The 20227-nt window shown below is 41.0% G+C and overlaps 2 protein-coding genes across 5 annotated transcripts in view; one reads left to right on the forward strand and one right to left on the reverse strand.

The window, feature by feature from the left end:
* The window catches only part of CLDN10 (claudin 10), a 93121-nt gene extending 88030 nt beyond the window's left edge, over positions 1-5091 (forward strand). For 2 of the 3 annotated variants that reach the window (XM_059042327.2, XM_059042326.2), the window contains exons 4-5: positions 3694-3801; positions 4799-5091. In XM_059042327.2, the coding sequence (XP_058898310.1) occupies positions 3694-3801; positions 4799-4919 (229 nt within the window). In that variant the 3' untranslated portion in view covers positions 4920-5091. The remainder of the gene's footprint in view (positions 1-3693; positions 3802-4798) is intronic. The other variant, XM_067016884.1, reaches the window with a different exon arrangement.
* A 2997-nt stretch (positions 5092-8088) lies between these two features.
* The window catches only part of DZIP1 (DAZ interacting zinc finger protein 1), a 54593-nt gene continuing 42454 nt past the window's right edge, over positions 8089-20227 (reverse strand). For both annotated transcript variants that reach the window (XM_059042313.2, XM_059042312.2), the window contains exons 16-23: positions 18907-19046; positions 15606-15768; positions 15171-15300; positions 14539-14592; positions 12780-12970; positions 11486-11616; positions 10125-10299; positions 8089-8564 (exon numbers count right to left, since the gene is read on the reverse strand). In XM_059042313.2, coding sequence (XP_058898296.1) covers positions 8488-8564; positions 10125-10299; positions 11486-11616; positions 12780-12970; positions 14539-14592; positions 15171-15300; positions 15606-15768; positions 18907-19046 — 1061 coding nt within the window. In that variant the 3' untranslated portion in view covers positions 8089-8487. The remainder of the gene's footprint in view (positions 8565-10124; positions 10300-11485; positions 11617-12779; positions 12971-14538; positions 14593-15170; positions 15301-15605; positions 15769-18906; positions 19047-20227) is intronic.

The following is a 20227-nucleotide window of genomic DNA, read 5'->3' on the forward strand; positions in this document are numbered from 1 at the left end:
GAGCGAACTGCTAACTGATGTGAATTGCATAAGGAGAGGAGAGACTGCAGCAGCCTCGGGAGATACACGGGTCGGTGGGCACTAAACAGCCTGCTTCTGGTGCCTGGGACCCCAAAAGAATGTGTGGAGTATTGGGGGGAAATGGATGTTTGTAGATAATGTCTGTAGAATGCTTGTTTACATAAAATCCATTCATGCAGTTATATAGACCTTGGATTATATAAGCCTATGAGTTGAGGAAAGTTTCTTTTTGATGGTAATCTTTAAAAGATTGGTATACCAGTGGGATTCAGTTTTAAAATGTTAACATTGATAATATATGGGTGTGCTTCCTAAACTTTAAACTTTTTTTAAACATATTTAGTTGTTTTACGGTAACTGGAACGTTTTGGCTGCTACCACCCTTGATTAAAATGAGGAGTAGGACGGTGTGTTTGAAAAAAGACTATCCTTGATGTCAAAAGACTTGGCTCCTAGCTCTGTGACCTTCAGCAAGCTCACTTTTCTCTGGGGATGTTAAAAGGATGAGGATTTTTTCATTTGTTAAACAGTTTTTGTTTTGTGTTTGGAGGGGCTGCATTTTCTTTTTTCAAGTCCAACAAGCCCTGATTTTAATTATTACACTCACCTCTTTTTGTGCTGGGTGAAAAGACAGCCTGAGGGAATTCTGAAAAAATTCCATACCCTAGAGCCACTGAGAACGCAATGAGCCAGAGAGAGAGAAAACACATCTTTCTGAAATGACAGCTGAAAACACATTGTACTGATTGTGTTTTTTCACATTGATCCCCTCTTTTACTTAGCTAAGGTGTACACAAAAGGGAGAAAGAGTGATGGTTAAGAGCTCAGGGACTGGGATCATAGTTATGGGTTTTAAATCCTGCTTCTACTATTTGCTTAGCTGAGGTAAGGGGAGGAAAGTAATTTAATCTCCCTCAGCTTCAGTTTTTTCATTTGTAGAATGACTGTAGGAAGACCGACCTCTCAGGATTGTAATGAAGATCAAATATGATAATACCTGCCAAAACAACTTAGCACACAAAACAAAATCCTAGTACAGTGAGCTGACAGTAATAGTAGCTATTGTTGTGGTTAACTGTTAACTTGAATCACATCTATACAGATTTGGGAGAACAGGTCATGTTTCCTTTACAAAAACATGCTCTTCTGCTTCTCTTGTTAAGTTTCATCACAGTTTACTATAATTATTTGCTTAATGTCTGACCATCCCCACTAGACAGTAAGATCCTTGAGAACATAGCTGTGTTCTCTCATCCATCCTGAAACACATGGTTCGCACAATGCCTGGCCTGCCATTTCTGTGCCGGTGACCCGGGTAGGCTACACCAGCTCCCCATGGATAGCAGATCAAGTCACAACAGGGGTTTGGGTGCAAGAAAGACAGACGGAGTAGGTGAAAATAAGAGGTGTCCCTCAGTCCGTGCCCTCAGGATTACTGTGCAGGTTACAGGGCTGAAATAGGAGGCGAAGTATGAAATGCATCAGAATTTAGGCCAGGTGTGGTTCTAGCTCAGTCTCTCTCAACAGGAAATGAAGACGTGACCGGTAGCTGGGAGTCCCAGGTACAACCAGGTGAATAAGAATTAACTTCATCTAGTAATTCAGGGTACATTTTAATGCCTTAGATCTTTATGGTTCTTTTTTGGGTAAACCATAAGTGATCGATCTGTGTTTTACTTTCTCTGTATAGAAGAGAAAATTTTCCCTATTACTTGTTTACTAGATTCACATTCAATTATATACGTGAATTAAGGTAATAAGGCAGCTTTGATGAGTCCTATCCATCGAGCAGAATGTCTGAGAGATATTCCAAAAGCAGTGTTCTGATCTGCAAAACGAAGTTATGTCCCTAGCCTGACGGTCCTGGATCTGTCTGGTGCTAAGCAAATTGATAGCTTTTCAGAATAATGAAGAAACTTTGGCGATTGTAACAGCTCAATAAAGAGGCCGCTCTCCTAGTGGGAAAGCTGGTCTAGGGCCAGGAGGATATTGTTAACAAAAGACAGACCTGCAACAGATCATCTGAAATTTGGCTAATCATCTGAGCTGTTGAAGTCAGCTTCTTCCTCTTACCAAAACTGAAGAAAGATTTCCAGGCAGAGACAGAGTTTCCTGATAAATGTTAAAGGAGGCGTTGCCCAGAACAAACCAGTGGATGTTACATGGCTCATCTTCAGTCCTGTCTTTCAATAATACAAGGCCATTTTTGCCAGGTCACATACACTGTTGGGTGTGAATTCAAGTCACTGTTGAATGAGTCTGCTATACGTGTCTTTCAACAGAATGAAGAAGAAAAAGTCTCTGTAAGAGAAAGAACCGAGTCACAAAAGCCCTCACATCCAAATTGTTAAAAATTATTGGTATAGACATGGAATCTCTTGAGGACTTCAGCTCTAAAATGGTTCTGTTTATTAGATGTTTGTCTCTGACAGAATTCACAAGAAGTTCAAAAGGAAATGATATTCTCCTTGGAATAGAGTCTATATTTAGTGACCTCAAGAAAATCTAAAAATATATTTAAAAACAGGAATAAGTGAACTCAGTTTTTGATGCAGGCCAAACTCACGATTCTTAAATCCCTTCAGAAAGTTTCAAGATGCTTAAATGAATATAAAGACATAGTTTCCAACATTTGAACTGCTTGGGTAATTTATCCTCTGATTTCTACACATTTGTATGCTCATTTTATTTTTATTTTTAAATATTTATTTATTTATTTGGCTGCTCTGGGTCTTAGTTGCGGCACGCTGGATCTTTGTTGCCGTGTGCAGGATCTTCGTTGTGGCGTGCGGGATCTAGTTCCCTGACCAGGGATCGAACCCAGGCCCCCTGCATTGGGAGCCTGGATTCTCAACCACTGGACCACTAGGAAGTCCCTGCTCTTTTTAAATGAATTGATGTTGCCGAGCTGTGGTTTGATTTCTACCACCCTAACCCGTAATGGACTATTATTAATAATTAGAGGCTTACTTTTAACCATGATGCCTGGCACTGGCATCCTATTTTAGAAAGCTAGACATTTTGGAAAAAACCTCAGACTGTTTCTTCCAGGAGTATTTATATTGAGAGTTAAATACTAATGCATAGTTTCAGGAGAGAAAACAGCCTAAGCTCTAGGGGGAAAAATAAAGAAAAATAGAAAGTATCATTAAATTGTAATCCTATGCTCAAGTCCTCCAAGTAGAAATTTTCACTGTGCTCATCCTTTAGTTGTCTCTGCAGTAAAAGGATGACAGCAGACGGACTTGGTGCCAGCTTGCTGTAGGAATATGCAGATGTTTAAAGAGGTCCAGTGGCAGGCACCTACACCTTGGCAGCCCCTCTCCTCGGTTTTTTTTTTTTTTTTTGCGGTACGCGGGCCTCTCACTGTTGTGGCCTCTCCCATTGTGATAGGCCAGGAGGCCCCAGCTTGAGTTGACTGCTCCCGCTTTGCCCGCAGGGATGCTTTCATCTTCCTTTCGTGATGTTGGGAAGGTATAGTCAAGTGATGGCTATAAAAACGCTTTGAGAAAAGTTTAAAGCATTCCACACAGACAGATGTTATTACTTCCCGTACAAGCTCCAATAGCAAAAATGTATTATGAACATTTAATAAGTGTTGGCTGGTAGTGTTAAACGCTGTTTACTCCCCCAGTAAGTAAGCTTTTATACTTGTGTGATACTTCTTCACAGGTATGAATTAGGAGCTGCTCTGTTTATTGGATGGGCAGGAGCCTCACTCTGCATAATTGGTGGTGTCATATTTTGCTTTTCAATATCTGACAACAGCAAAGCACCCAGGTATGAAACAGAGACAAAAATGACCTGTTAAAAAGTACAGTACGATTCTAAATTGTTACATGGGGGACAAATTATAGATAGTGCATATGATTCTTAGAAACTTCAAAAACCCAGGATTGGGAAAGGTTAGGAATATATAGTAAATATGACATTTAATATAGTAAATATTACATTGAATAGAATAAATATAATTATAGTTCATTTAAAAAAACCCAGAGCTTGACATTCTTACATTCCAAAGCTATTGATGTAAGTAGAAATCTGGGTCTAACTCTGGGGGTATATTCTCCACTTTGGCCTCATCAGAATTTTTACATAGGCAGAAATTGCTGATTAAGGTCACCACAGTCTCCTGTGTTCCAGGAAGATGAGTTTTAAATAAGTATTTTTCTTTTTTAATGAGTTTATTTATTATTTGGCTGCGTTGGGTTTTCATTGCTGCGCGCGGGCTTTCTCTAGTTGCGGCGAGCGGGGGCTACTCTTCGTTGCGGTGCGCGGGCTTCTCATTGCGGTGGCTTCTCTTGTTATGGAGCATGGGCTCTAGGTGCGTGGGCTTCAGTAGTTGTAGCACGCGGGCTCAGTAGTTGTGGCTCGCAGGCTCTAGAGCGCAGGCTCAGTAGCTGTGGCACACGGGCTTAGTTGCTCTGCGGCATGTGGGATCTTCCTGGACCAGGGCTCGAACCCGTGTCCCCTGCATTGGCAGGCGGATTCTTAACCACTAGCTCCACCAGGGAAGCCCTTAAATAAGTTTTGAAGGAGAGTAACTGAACAAATTAGGAAGCCATGAGTTTCTTCTGCAGATTCTCTTGGTCACACTGGCTGTTCAGAAACGACATTGAAATATCTCTTGGGGGGAGAGAGAGAAGGGAAGAAAGCTAAAAGTAATCAGGGAAAGACAAACTTAGCTATGACAGAAATAGGGGCAAAATGGTTTCTTCCCATTTTTGTTTGACCTACGTGTAAAAGACAATCTATCAAACTGTGTTTTGCCTTGCAGAATGGGATACACATACAACGGGGCCACATCTATCATGTCTTCTCGGACAAAGTATCACGGTGGAGAAGATTTTAAAACCACAAACCCTTCAAAACAGTTTGATAAAAACGCTTACGTCTAAAAAGAGCACTGCCCGCAAGCCATGTCTTGAGCTTGTTTTAAACGTGAACTGTTCACAAAATGCTGCCATCAAGGCCCTCCTACAATTAACACTCAAACTATTTTTAAAATACAAATTTGAAGAACTTGTTGATTATCAGATGTAAATGTTCTCACATAGTTACATACTAATCATTTTCTGTTGTGGCTTTCTATAAAAAAAAAATAAACAGGCTATTTACAGGATTTGTATACATTTTATACATCATAAAATATGTATATGTATTTAGCACCAGAGATTCCAGTATTCGTACTGTAGCCTGAATCCTTCAGACCTTGCATTCTTTGTCCCCATTTTTTATGTTTCTTTTTCTTCGTATATTAAACAGAAGGTGTATAAGGAGTTGTGTCTTGTAAACGGTATGGGGGCAATCTGAGACTCTTCCTCAGATGTTTGGGTTGACCGAACATGTGCTGGCTGCGTAGAGCCGAGTTCTGGTATCTGACCCCTGTCTGTCACCACCGTACTTCTCCACGGCTGCTCCAGCAAGGGCTAACAGGGCCAAGTGCAACTGCCCATTGCCTGACACGTCCGCTTTAAATAACTGCTCCGGCTTCTCCAGTACGGAGGGCAGATCCTGGGGCTGGGGCATCGGCAAGAGCCGAGCTGGAGACGCCTGTCACGGCCGCCTTTGGGGCCAACAGAGGAAGGCCTGGAGCCGCGTTGTACCTGCCCCGCTCACAAATAACAGACCAAGTTCCAGTGTGTGGCTCGGGTCGTGTGCGTGGAACTAACTGGTAATGGAGAGACAGCATTTTTCGAGACGTGTTAAGCTGCTCCAGTGATCTCTGACCAGAGACGCCGTTTTATTTCTAGGGCCAGCCCTTTGACCTCATGCCCGTAAGGGCGAGATAGTTATCTCAGTCTGCGTGGGCCCTCACTCACTGCATCCTCACAACTGCCCCCCGAGGTAAGTGCTGTAGCAACCTGAGCTGGCAGGGGATGAAATGAAAGCAGAGTTGAAGTGACTTGCTGCGGCGAGTGACAAAACCAAGACTTTGAACTGAGGCAGCCTAGGGTGAAATATACAGTCTCAAGCTTTGGATAAGAATTGGCTGTCTGTTGTAAATCTGTGAGTCAGACCCTTTCCAATACCGATCACCGCATGGGTGACCAAAACATTTTCATTTTCCTCAAGCGTGAAAGACTTAAAAAAGGAAAATCACATTGTTTGGAAGTACTCAATGAAAGAAAAAGAACAAGTTGATTACACACATATATGTATGTATGTACATATGTGTGTGTGTGTGTGTATATATATATATATATATGTGATTTTTTTTCCAGACCATAATAATACTTGAATACCGTTTCCAGGGACACAAATGAACTGAAAGCCGTGGAGGGAGGTTAGGTGCTACAGGCCAGTGGTGGGGCCGGGTTTTGTGAGTGTGTGTTTAAAACAAATTTTTAAATTTCAGAGCTGTACTGTTGAAGACAATATTTTGATTGTACTGAACTGTTCTAGCTTCTGAAGAATTTACGGAGAGAAGGGGTGAAAGTACAGAAACACCGTGTCAGTAGCCAGAAACACATTAGTTGTGTGTCAGTGAGGAGAAGTATAAGGCGATAGCCCAAAGGAAAACGAACACGCCAATTCTAGTGCAATCTAAAATGACAGGACTAAACAGATAAAGGATTGGTCTTTTCAACATAACTGTTGGGCTTCCTTAGCGGACATTCATCATATTTGCCCAACGCTTTCTGCTCAGGAATGAAGACCTGGCAGACCCAGGACTTAGATTTGAGACCCGGTTTAAAGCCTACCTTTGTCACTTTCCAAGTGTATGGCTTTGGCAAGTTATTGTATAACTGTTTCTCGCATCTTTAAGAAAATTATAATAACTGTGTCTCAGAGTTGTTCTAATTAAATGAACCAATAATGCATGTTAAACACAAACAAACAAGGAGCTCAACAGATCTCTGTGGAATAAGCGAGTGAATGTAAGGGCCTGGCTTCCTTCTTAGGCTTTTTGTAGGTTGCTTATCTCTGTCCTACTACAATGAAGATTTGATTCAGCATTTATTAGAGCTTTTAGAAACTTATATATAAAGTGAGTACATCTGCATAAAATTGGCCTTTGTGGGAAGTTTTTAAAAGGGTGAGAGTGGCCCACAAGTAAAAAGGACTAGGGGGCGGGGCAGAAACAGATAAAAACATTGTTTTAACTTTTAGGTCACTGTGTTTACATGGCACAGCTACCAAGGCAAAAGCTCAAATCCTCTAACGAGATAAGCCTAACTCAGAAATCAGCTCTAATAACTCAGCCACAGTCACATGGATGTAATGGAGGGCTTTACTTGAAAGGTTGGCAAAATGAAGAAAGATCCAAAATCCAAAAAACCATTTAGTGAAAATGTAACTTTTTTTTTGGAAACGTGCAGATGGTAACACAAAGTATAAAAAAAATGCAGAAAACAGTTTGTATGAACCTTTTGAAAGTTGACAGCGTCACTGTTAAGAATAAAACTAAGTTAGTTTTGAGGTACTTTAGAATACGGGTTGCGGGCTTCCCTGGTGGCGCAGTGGTTGAGAGTCCGCCTGCCGATGCAGGGGACACGGGTTCGTGCCCCGGTCCGGGAAGATCCCACATGCCGCGCCGAGCGGCTGGGCCCGTGAGCCGTGGCTGCTGAGCCTGCGCGTCCGGAGCCTGTGCTCCGCAACGGGAGAGGCCACAACAGTGAGAGGCCCGTGTACCGCAAAAAAAAAAAACCACACACACAAAAAAGAATACGGGTTGGGCATTTAAAAACAGTGAAAAAAACTACAGACACATGAATTCAGTATTGACTCGATCTGTTCTGTTCATAGTGCGATAAATTAACTGACATTTAAACTGGCTACATTTTATTCATAAAATATCCAAGGTAAAGACGATGCCACAGAAATGGTATTTAAAGTTCTAAAATAAAACAACATGCTTACAATGGCTCAAAGCTGCATATGGTAAAAGTACTTCTGGAAAATGGAGTTATCTAACGTGGGCCTAGCTATATTTTTATAACTCTAAACTTACTTCTATATGAAAAATAAGCAATCTACTCTTAAGATTTCACTGATTCCACTAATTCAATTTTAAGGATACTAACAGAACTTTATAATAAAACACTCCCCACGTGACAACATACATAAGAAAGATATAAAAAAAGGTTTTAATTCAAATCAAAACCTGCTATAAGAAGTTTAAAAAAAATTCACTTAAAAATTAGTTGAAAAAAAATATACACTTAAACACTAGAGTACCGTTCTGAAGAAAAAACTTTTTATGACTTCAACGACATTATTTTTAAGCAGCAGCAGTCTTAAACACCTTTATATGCTTCAGAATACTGCTGACAGTTTGTTTTGTAATAACTGCATTAGGTGCCACTGAAGGGACTCTTGTGCTTTGAGAGTCAGCTTCCTTGTTATTGTAGGAGACACCGCCAAGCCTGCAGGAGCATTAGAGTCTTGTAGGCAGTACTGAAATACTGTGATCCTGCAATACTGCTGGCGTCTGGAAGGGCCTCCTGATGCGTGGGGTGACAGTTACACATCTGAAGAGTCACTCCAATCAGTCACGGTTACTAAGCTGCTTTTCAATGTGCTGGATTCATCCTGAGGTCCTGTGGAGGGAGAGAGCGGGGGAGGGGAGGCCCCAGTGATGAAACAAGCACACTCTCCAGTGTGTAAAAAAATCCGCAACTTCAGACGGTAATTCATCAGTCGTGTCTGAGTCTGCTTGCGACCCCACCCCTAGCTCCTACAAACTGTGAAAGAAAGAGGCTGCGGACAGTCCCACCACGGGATGGCCACGTCTCCGGGGTAGCCTCACGGGGCCCTTGTAAGGAAGCTTCCGCCCGGCCTCTCCTTGCCAGCATTCAGCACAGGGCCTGGAGGCTGGCAGTGGTAAAGAGAGGAGAATAAAATTAACAAGCCAAGGCGGGATTAAACGGTAAAATGGTACCCCAGGTTTTCTAGGGTAGATGAGCTTAAACATGAAGTTAGTTCAAAAGTGCCTTGAGCCACTGAAACAGGAGAGGGCTGAGAATTCCACTTGCATGTGACTCCAGAAATGTTTCTTTAAGGGGTGTTGGATCATGACATTGGGGTGGAGGGAGGAAATGTACTCAGGGCATCCTCTTGGCCCTGTGTCCTCACAGAGTCGCTGTAGCATAAACATGCCTTTTGCTTTTTCAAAGATTAGGATGGATCTTGAGACAAAGCACCGAAACCTTATGACGGTGACAGAGCAGAAGGTCAGTGTTATGACTGACACGTTGGTGGAGAAAAGAGGTCAAGTGAAGGCAGAGGCAGCAATGGCTCATCTTACAAAGGGCGGTGGCGGGGGGGGAGGATGAGGCAGGAGACCCTGCTACAGACAGACAGACAGACAGAGCAAGCACAGAGATGTGCACGTATTTGTTTACAATTACAGATGTGGGAACAAAAGTCCTGAAGGGGAGGCATGAGAGGTGCGGGGAGTGGGGAAGGAGCCCAGTCCTCATCTGTCTTAGCAGAACTTCGACAGTTCACGTCTGAAGTCAGTGAGCCTAGCAACAGGGGTCTGAGTCCGTTACTCAGAGGCACGGCTCATGGGACACACAGGTGAAGAATGGCTGAGAGGTGGCGTGGAGAAGAATGACTCTGATAGAAAAAAATACAAATTATATTTTCTGATTTTAAAAATTAAATGGGTTGAGAGGTTAAGTTAGTGGACTTATTATCCAGACTCTAGCCTGGGTGAATAGGAACAATAGCAGTGGATAGTTTCACTTGTCATTCATTCCACTGGTGACAGTGCCACAAGAAGAACCTTCCTTGGAAGAAAATAAAAGTATTAACATGTAGACAGATGAATACAGGAAGACAGAAAAAGTGGCCTCATCTAGGTATATGATCAGAAATTTAAATTTCCATGAGGCGTCTGCATGAAGAGACTATTTATATGGGCGTTTTCAAAAATAGAGATTTTAGAAATTTAAAGACTAAGGAGTAGACCTAAAATTACGTTTTAGAAAATTAGTAAATATATACAAATCAGTTAAGTTGTTCACATTCGGTCCTTGTTAAAATAATGTGAGGAAAGCAAGATCTTTGTTATGCCAACAGTGTTTTTGTCTGCTAATATATTAGCATAGCTCAGATATCTATAGAAGCTTCTGCTAGACACCAAAGCAGCGAACCTTCTCCCTTTGGCACTTGCAGGTTGGTTGCACCCCAGGCACTTGGCACTTGAGTAGAATTTGACTCATTCTTCACGGGTGGAGGTTCCTTTTGCTCTCTTCCAATTCTTCTCCCCAAAGATTTCTCTTCCTCTAAGGATGATATGTCCCAGTCAATATCGTCCACATCGGCACACTGAAAAAAAATACGTGGAGAATAATGAATGTTTCCTAAAGAAACTGTGCATGTTAGAGCCCCCTGACCACTTTGTTGGCCCGACTGAGCCGCTGAGAAGTTGGGAGCCTCAAAGGATGCCCCGGTCTGGTCATTTGGTCATCTCTGGAGGGGAAATGAAACGGATTTGGAAATCTGTGCTTTGAAAGCAAGAGGGAATCACCTCTTTTTCTGTTCCTTGCTGTGGAAATGAGCGTTTCCTACTCAGCAATCATGAATTTAGCAAATTCCAGGAACACTACGTTGTAGAAGCAAGTCAGGATGCTCCCCAAGGAGCAGCTAGGTTGGCTCTGGGGCTCTTACCTCTGTGATACTAAGACATTTAACTGCAGGAGACGTCACAGGCGGGCCCTGCAGAAACGGCCCTGACCTAAAGGAGCGCGTGTTTCTCCGGCGCCCCTTCCAAGGAAGACGCGGTGGCTCTCTCTTTGACCTTTTGTGACTTTTTGTCATTTTTGGCTGTGTGACACAAATGGCACTAACTTACGAACGTAGTCTGACGAAATGCTCTGGATTCCACAGATGAGCAGGGGAAGAAGGAAATCTAATTCAAGGGAAAAATTAAGAAAAAAGCAAGTACTACTGGCAGACCCCATCAACGCAAGACGAGCCTGACCAGGTCTGTCCACAGAAGCACTTCCGGTGCCTGGTGTGGGACCTTGGAGTGTGTCAGGGCCTCTCCTCTGCTCGGGGAGGGGAGCTTGGCTTTGCCCTGTGCGTGGGTCATGGACCTGAAGCATCTCTCCACCGACTCTGGCTCTCAACCCTGAAAGTCCCGATTTCACTTCCAGGTGTCGCCACGGTGGCAGAAAGGTTCCTAGACTCCGATCTGAAGTCCCCAGATTCTAATCAGTCACAAGTTTCTGTGAACAAACTACCTAATATCTGCAAACGTCAAATAATACACGTGACAGGATTGTGAAAACCTGTAAAGGACGTATTATTACCAGTTATCCTTTCAGTGTCTTTGATTCTCTATGGAATAGGAAGAAATACGATACTGAAAACAAGACAATGTAAAAATCTCAACCTCTACTATACTAAATAATTATATTTGTTTTACATGTCACTGTAAAAAATACAATTATTAAGGTATATTCATTAAAAGATGAATTAGTGTATGCTTAGCAAGTAAAAGTGATATCACCTTTAGATCTTCTTTTTGTGCTTTTCTGATGAACGCCTCAGCAACATTAAGCCCACCAACTGGCTTATTCACACTTCTGTGATTTGAAACTGTCTTTTCAGCTTTTCCAGTTAATGTTTTAATGGAGGTTCCTATAGTACCCACAGAAAATAGGTGAAGTTTAAAAAAGATTATATTTATCTTCAGTTCCAAAATAACCTTACAAACAATTTGAGAGAGTTTAAGCTTTGCAAATACTTCCTTTAAAGAAATCATGTTCCTCTAGACTAGAAGAATAAAATTTTTAAATCAAAGAAGGATGGTCTCATTCAAGTACATGGTCAGAAACTTTAATTTCAGTGAGGGAGCCTGCATGAATGGGATATTCATATATTGTTTTCAAAACCAGTTGTTTTTAAATGATTAGTTATATTTTACATAATTATATAAATACACGGTATATACAAATTATATACAATAAAGGAATTATATGTGATATGTTTAAAACATATAATTTTTAAATTGCACGAGACAGAATTTCTTTTTTTTTTTAAAAAAAAAAGACCCTTCAGCGTCACTTCTCCTTAGCAAATTATCAGCAGTTACCGACTTGGACCTTATGTTCTTTTAGGATTGCCTCATACCCAAAAGGCAGCACAGTGTATTAGAACAGTTATTCTCAAGGTCACCCAGTGTTAGGGGTTGAATCGTGTCCCAAATGCGTATGTTGAAGTCCTTACCCCCATTACCTCAGAATGTGACCTTATTTGGAGGTAGGACCTTTAAAGAGATAATCAAGTTAAGGGGAGGTCATTAGGGTGGACCCTAATCCGATACGACTGGTGTCCTTATAAAAGCAGAAAATTTGGACATAGATGCATGCACAGAGAAAGTCAGTGCGACCAGACACAGGGAGGAGTTAGCCACCTACAAGCCAAGGACAGAGGCACAGACTAGATCCTCTCCTCACAGCCCTCAAAAAGAACCAACCTTGCCACCTTGATTTTGGCCTTCCAGCTCCTGTCAGTAAGTTTCTGTAGTTTAAGCCACACAGTATGTGGTAGTTCGTTACAGCAGCCCTTACGTTTGTTACTGATAACATCCAGGCATCCCCAACCCCTTCCTCTCCTTCCACGTGGACGTCAATTACCTGCTAAGCCCTGTCCATTTTCCTTAGGCGGCAGCAGCTTTTGGATTAGCCCCATCCTTTCCTTGGGCACTTTCTCAGATCAGACTCCCAGTGCTTGGTGCCCCCAGGTGAGAACCTTGTCCTAAACAAAATTCCCAGAGGGATTTTTCAATAACAAAAGCTTACCTGTGGGCTTGGGAGAAATGGAGTCCTCAATTTCACTTCCCTCGGTCCAGTCAGTGTCACTTTTGATGGTGTTCCTTCCAAAGCTACTCTTGTTGCTTTTAGATGACAGCACAGGAGGTAAGTCTGGGGAGGCACAGGCCTGGAGGAGGTCCCCATCATCCAGCTCTTCCTCTGAACTGAAGGGAGGGGTCCTAAACAAATCAAAACCCAAATAGGGGACGCTGTTTCCCTAACTTTCAGGATTTACCACGTGTCCCTTAAAGCAGTGGGAATTTTCTCCAGAGAGCATAACAGACACACACCCACGTGGCCACAGAACAAGATGGCGGCCAGGGCCACAAAAGGCCGAAGAGTCATTTCAAATCCAGACCTGCCAGCCACATGGCGTATTTACCAAAAGGTGCTGAAGTCAGGACATTACTCCTTGAAGCCCAAATTTGTATATTCTGTTTTTTTTTTTTAACATCTTTATTGGAGTATAATTGCTTTACAATGGTGCGTTAGTTTCTGCTTTACAACAAAGTGAATCAGTTATACATATACATATGTTCCCATATCTCTTCCCTCTTGCGTCTCCCTCCCTCCCACCCTCCCTATCCCACCCCTCTAGGTGGTCACATACCACCTAGCTGTGTATATTCTTAATATTGGTTTTCACACACCTAAGAAAAATATTTCACAGTGGAAAAAAATATTTTTTTGCAATAAAACTATGTCATCTTTTAAAATAGTGTCATTACTTATGGCTTACCTTTACACGGCACCCTACAAAGGACTTTTACATAGATACATAATCTCATTTGTATCATCACGTGAATTATCACCCCATTTTAAAGTGAAACAAATTCAGAGTGGTATTCACTCATTTAAAAAATATTCATTGAGCACCTAAATTCCACACAACGTTCAGTTACACTACATCCCATGAAATAAGGCTCTTCCCATGAGATTATGGACATGAAAAGTACTTTTGAAGGGTGAATGATTATTTATACTGTCTTTAATATATTTATTCTGTCTCTAGTATATATACAAGATGCCTTAATGAGGAAATAAAGCATCAATATCGCCAGAACAAGTCAATGATGATGAATTCAATTATTATAAAATTAGTTTTAGTCAATTAATAACAATAATACACTTACAATTTATTGAGTACCCACATGGGCCAAGTACTGAGGCTGAGCCCTTTTCATATGTTCTCATTTAACTTGTAGAACTATCCTGTGAAAAAGGTAGCATCATCCCATATTACCGATAAGAAAACAGAGCCTTTTTAACAGGCAAGAAACTGAATCAGTGTCACACAGTTAAGGAATCACTAAGCTAGGGTTCTTAGTATCATAAGAGAGCCTAAGAGAGTAAGGTCTAGGGCCATTATCAACTTCCACAAGGAGCCAGAACACTAAAATATCATCCGGCTACACTATCATGGATCCAGCCATTAAAAAGCAACGTCACGCATTTATCGAACATTACTAGACACTGGGCGGGAGGTGGGCAGTTGGGGGAAAAAAAATAACAGAAATGACTCAGGTGTGGTCCCACTTGTTAATGGAGGCCACACGGGATAAGTGCTGTTGACCCAGGTAATATCTGATAAAGAAACAAAGATGTAACAAAGGAATCACAGATTAAATATGATGTGTACTAATTATGGCTCTAGTGAACCACAGTGAACATACTAATTTACAATGAAAGAAATGTTCAGTGAAAAGAATTTTTAAACATCACCACCCCCTGCTCCCTCAGTACTCACGCAATAGTTGAAGACTTTCTGGGAAAATGATCTTCTGTGGTATTTTTCTTAACTCTAAAAGCAAGAGAAAAATATTTCTGGTGTAAGTGAATAATGTAATTTAAAATAGATTTCTATGGAATTGGTGATTTTTGCCTTATTAAAGGGTGAGCAGCAGCAACTCTCCCTGAGACAACGAGAGATGGGTAAGCATTCCAAGTGTGATTCTCTGTTGGGTCAAACATTGCTGTGGGCTGAATGTTTGTGGCCCCCTAAAATTCATACGTTGAAGCCCTAACCCTCAGCGTGATGGTATCTGGAGATGGGGTGATTATGTTTTGATGAGGTCATGAGGATGGGGCCCACACGAAGAAATTAGTGTCCTTGTAAGAAGACGAAGCGAGACCAGGGCTCTTTTGCTCTCCCTGGCATGTGAAGACACAGTGAGAGGGTGGCCGTCTGTGAGTCCTGGAAGAGAAGCCTCACCAGAACCTGACTGAGCCAGCACCCTGATCTCAAACTTCCAGCCTCCAGAAGTGTAAGAGAATAAATTTCTGTTGTTTAAGCCACCCAGTCTATGGTAGTTTGTTATGGTGGCCCGAGCTGACTGAGATGAACGTTAATAAAAAAATTTTAGGCTTGCAAATACTCACTTTGGAACAGATGTCCTATCGGTAAAAACAGGTCTTTGTCTAACCAACTGTCTGCTTTTGGGAGGAAGATGTATTGCTTTGGGTATTTCTCCAGCTGAAAGGGTGTCCACTTGAGAAGCACTGTACCTGTCTGGAATAGTAGTGTCATTCGTGAGTCTCCGTAACGTGAAAAGCAGAATAAAATACTCCAATACTGTCTATGCTGGCACTGAAATGAACAAGCCTGTCTCAAGGTCTAGACGCCACACTACAGGGGGTTTTTAATGTAAAAAACACAATCTAAGACCCAACATTTAATGGTTCAAACAATAATAGAGTTGCCAATTAAGTTCCAAGGTTTGTGAACCATTTAAAATTGTTGTTCTATTTTGTTGAACGGTTGTTCTATTTTGCTCCCATCTGCAGAAATGAAATGGCAGTTGGTAGCAGGCTTACCTGTGGACAGTAGTGTTCTCTCCTCAGTTTTACGGCTGACCTGACGTTCAAGGAATTCACGAATTTGCTGCATGTTAGGTATTTGTCTTTCTCGCTCATGTCTTGCTGATTCTATGGTTCTTAGCACTCTATTCAAGTGGTCACTTGGGATACCACGTATATCCTGAAGGAATACAATGTTAAGTTAATCAATTATCCTGGGAAGTTTTTCATTTCATGGATATTTGTCAGCATTAACCATGCCAACCTTTCGTCCTTACTGCTGCCTGTAAGGTGAGGGATGCCCTGACATATAACACACGGTCCCGGTCCCAAAAGGAGCTCACGGGGCAGTAGGACACATAACGTGTGTGTACGATTGTACGTGGCTGGCTAAGGTACGGGGCTGTAGGGGCCAGGACCAAATGCATGGAAGGCGCGTGTGTGACTGATTAACCAACAGTGCAAGCTGTGTGACAAGGACCGAATGAGTCCACAAGGGCTAGAGGAATTCAGGGAGAGGGGCTGTCAGAGGCCCCACTGGGCCAAGAAGCCTTAAGGGGGAGGGGCTGGGCTGTGCCTGAGGGATGGGTGGAGTGAAACAAGTAGAAAGAGGGAGTGTTCCAGATGGGTGGGATCACCTTGCGGGAAAGGCAGGCAATGAGACAGAAATGGTCAAGGCATGTCTGGTGGTTAATGCTACAGAGGAATGGGTGAGGAGAGCAGAAAAGGAGACTGATGCCTAAATGAAAAGCTTAAAGGTTGGTTACTCCACAGGTAAGCGAAAATCCTCAGAGGTTTTCAATTAGGAAAATGCCATAATTTAAGAGGTGATTTGAGAAAATTCTGTTGGATTTGAAGGGTATCTAGACAGAAGAAAACCAGTTAAAGAGCTATTTATTCATTTATTCAACATCAGTGTCACACACACACTCCCATCTCCTCCCCACCATTCCCCTCAGTCTTCCCCATCCCAGGAAGCGGCTCCACCACCCACCCAGTTGCCCAGGGGACAGAAATCTCCATCATCAGATCAACTGCTACCTCCAAGAAGAAGTTTTCTCTGACCTCAGTTATTCATTCCCCTCTACTTTTCCTTCATTTCACATCCTACAATCTGTCATTATGGATCTACCACCTGCTTGTGTGAGCAGGTGTTCAATATGTCTTCCTGTACCCTGCATCTGGATGGAAAGACCCAATACTGTACAAATGTCAGTTCTTCCTAAATAATACACAAAATTTAAGGCATTTCCAATCAGAGTCCCCACAGGAGTTATTCTGGAACTGCAGCAGCTGTTTCTAAAGTTCACTGGAAAACAAAATATGGAAGAACTGCCAAGAAACTTTTGAAATAAGACTAATGAAAAAGGCATGACCTATAACAGATACTAAAGTACAGGACAAAGTTACTAAAATTAAACCAGTATGGTGTTAGCAAAGGAATACAAAAAATAGTTGAAAGGGCAGAACCGTTGAAAGTCCAAAAATAAATCCAAATGTATGTAAAAATGTCCTATATGACAAAACTGCTATTTCGAACAAACGAGGAAAGGGTGGATTACTCAACGAAAGATATCGAGACAACTGATCCAACTGGAAATAAGGTTAGATCTCCAACTCATTGTTTCCAAACTTAATTGTTAAAGCCCAGATAGACAAAAAAAAGTAAACAAACAAAAAAACTATGTGTAAGCATTAGGAAAAAAATATGGCGTGTTTTTATAATCTTAGGATAAAAGGAAATGTCCCAAGTAAAATATATAACCCCAAAACCAGATGCAGACTGGAACTGGAACTCTCACACACTGATAGGGACAGTGTAAACTTTTACACTTTGTAAAATTATTTGGCTACACCTATTAAAACTAAACATGTATACTCTTAGACTCAGCAATTTCATTCCTAAATATATATCCAAGAGAAAGGAATGCCTATGTCCATCGAAAGACATGCACAAGAATGTAATGGCCAAAAAGAGCCCCAAACTGAAAATCCAAATGTCCTTCAACAGGAGAATAGATAAAATGTTGTATATTCATACAATGGAATACGATACCACAAACTACTGCTAAATGAAACAGTAAGTATGAATCTTACAGAAAAAATCATAAGCAAAAGAAGTGACACAAAACACAGTGTAGGATGCCCTCCTATGAAGTTCAAGAACAAAAAAAACCTAAGAATAGCCATTACCTCTAGCTGGGGAGTACGGAGTTATATTGACTAAGGAAAGCAAAAGAGAGTCTTCTAGGGTATTGGCAATGATGGATCTCTTACTTGATCTGGGTGGTGTTTACAGATCATACACACAACCCCCACACACACGTACATACAAATCTGTATACACACGTATATGTGTATATACACACATACATTCAGATACACACAAATGCATGCATATGTGTACATACATGTATATATATATACACAGATTTGTGCACACACACACATATATACAATATCCACACGTGCATATACACACAGACCTACACACACAAACACACTACACAGAGCCACACATAGACATACGTGCATTGCATGTATGCCATGCACACATGTACATGTGCACATATCTGTGCACACTCCATGCACAAACATACTTTTGCATACACATATATGCACATGTGATGTATATACACATACACACATACAGGTATATAAATTCAGGTTGTTCAATTAAGTTTGTGTATTTTATGTATGCAATGAAAAATGTAAAAAAGCAAAGAGTATATATAACACGATGTACAGAACGACTCAATCTGGCAACAACGTGAAATACAATTCATTCATCCATTCATTTAATAAGGGTAGCTTAAGTGCTGATTTTGTAACAGGAAGTAATTCGGAGTTAACATCAGAATGTAAGCAGCCCGCAACTGCCTGGATGCAAACCCTGGCTCCTTCATCACGAACATGTGACCTGAAGCAAGTTACTTCACCTCTCTGTAAAATACAGGTGATATTGTCCCCTACCTAAGAGATTAGTTTCTATGTTTAAATGAGTTACTATCAGGAAATATCTCTGAAAGGTGCCAGGCACCCGGTGAATGCCAGCTGAAGTGTTTAATGAATCATGTCACATTAGCCTCTGATCTCCATATGTGACAGAACTGACATGCTTTCTTCTCTTCTCTGATCCTTTCTTATTTAGAAAACAAAATAGGGAATTCCCTGGCAGTCCAGTGGTTAGGACTCTGCGCTTTCACTGCCATGGCCCGGGTTCAACCCCTGATCGGTGAACTAAGATCCCACAAGCCACGCGGTGCAGCCAAACAAGACAAAACAAAACAGCAAATATTCCCAAAGTGGGTGAACTTACTGCACTAATTCCCAAGGTTTCCAGTTTCTCCACCAAACTCTGCTCCAAGACTGTTCTTATTTCCTTAGTGAGGGAAGGGTTATTCTTCAAAGTTTTCCTTAATTGTATCTTGTTATTTAATTTCTGTTCATTGTCCTTTCCTGAAATAAGTTTTTATAACATGTTAAAAAGGAATTAAACAAATACATTAAACCTCTAAGCAGAAAATGGCAAAACACAACTTCTAAACAGCAATCAAGCATTTATAATGTTCTAAAGTCTTTGAATAGTTTAGTCATTCAACACAATATATAATGCTTAAGTACTGTAGCTTTTAAAACTACCTTATGGGGATATATGTATATGTATGGCTGATTCACTTTGTTATACAGCAGAAACTAACACACCATGGTAAAGCAATTATACTCCAATAAAGATGTTAAACAAATAAATAAATAAAAATAGTCAAGTAATGCTATTTAAAAAAAAAAACTACCTTAAGTCTGCTTCAAAACTTCAGTATCTTTAAAGACTTTTTCTTGATCACTTAATCAAATTATAGCTAGATAAATAATGTGAGAAATACGTCTCTAGAGAAGCAAAATCGAAAAAACTTATTTAGAAGTTTAGTGTTTAATCCTAAAATTATTTTTACTACTTCCTCAAGAATTCATTACTCCTAAATTCAGTTAGAATTTAGGTATCATTTAATGAAGAAAAAGTCCTATGTCTTTTAAGTAACTAAATTTTTATATAATAAATTTATTGGAGGTTAAGTGCACATAAAATTTCAAAATGTGAAGATTATTATCCCTCTCAAAATACTTACCAAAATGAAAATGAAATTTTAAAAAGTCTTAGGAAAAGTATATTTTGCTTAAAACAACCTATAATTAAAAACAAAGGAAAATAACAGGCCAGATTCTCCTAATGTTTCCTTCCATATTCCTTTTATTCCCTACCAAAAAATGTCTAGTTTAAGACGGTTCGGAGAAAGGGGCATGATTACAACGACCTTGAAGAACTGAGTCCTTATGTCAAAGGAAACTGAAGGTTCAAGGAAACAGACTCAGTGCTGGGTTGTTGAGACCCTTCGTGAACATGCAAAGGCAGATCTGGGAGAATGTGACAATGGTACTATTATCATTTGGAACTCTATTCTCCTAACAAAAGAATTTCACCCAAAGAAGGGGGCACCAAATGCCACTGCCTAGGTCTGGGGCTGCAGGCGGGTCCTCACAGATACTCCATTGTTCCGTGGTCTTATCCACTTCAGCAGATGGAATTTTTAGGTTCTGATGGCATGTGGAGTTGCAGAAGATCTTGAAAATATGCCTTTTGG

This window comes from Kogia breviceps, chromosome 16 (genome assembly GCF_026419965.1).
Source record: "Kogia breviceps isolate mKogBre1 chromosome 16, mKogBre1 haplotype 1, whole genome shotgun sequence".
In the NCBI taxonomy this organism is placed as follows: domain Eukaryota; kingdom Metazoa; phylum Chordata; class Mammalia; order Artiodactyla; family Physeteridae; genus Kogia; species Kogia breviceps.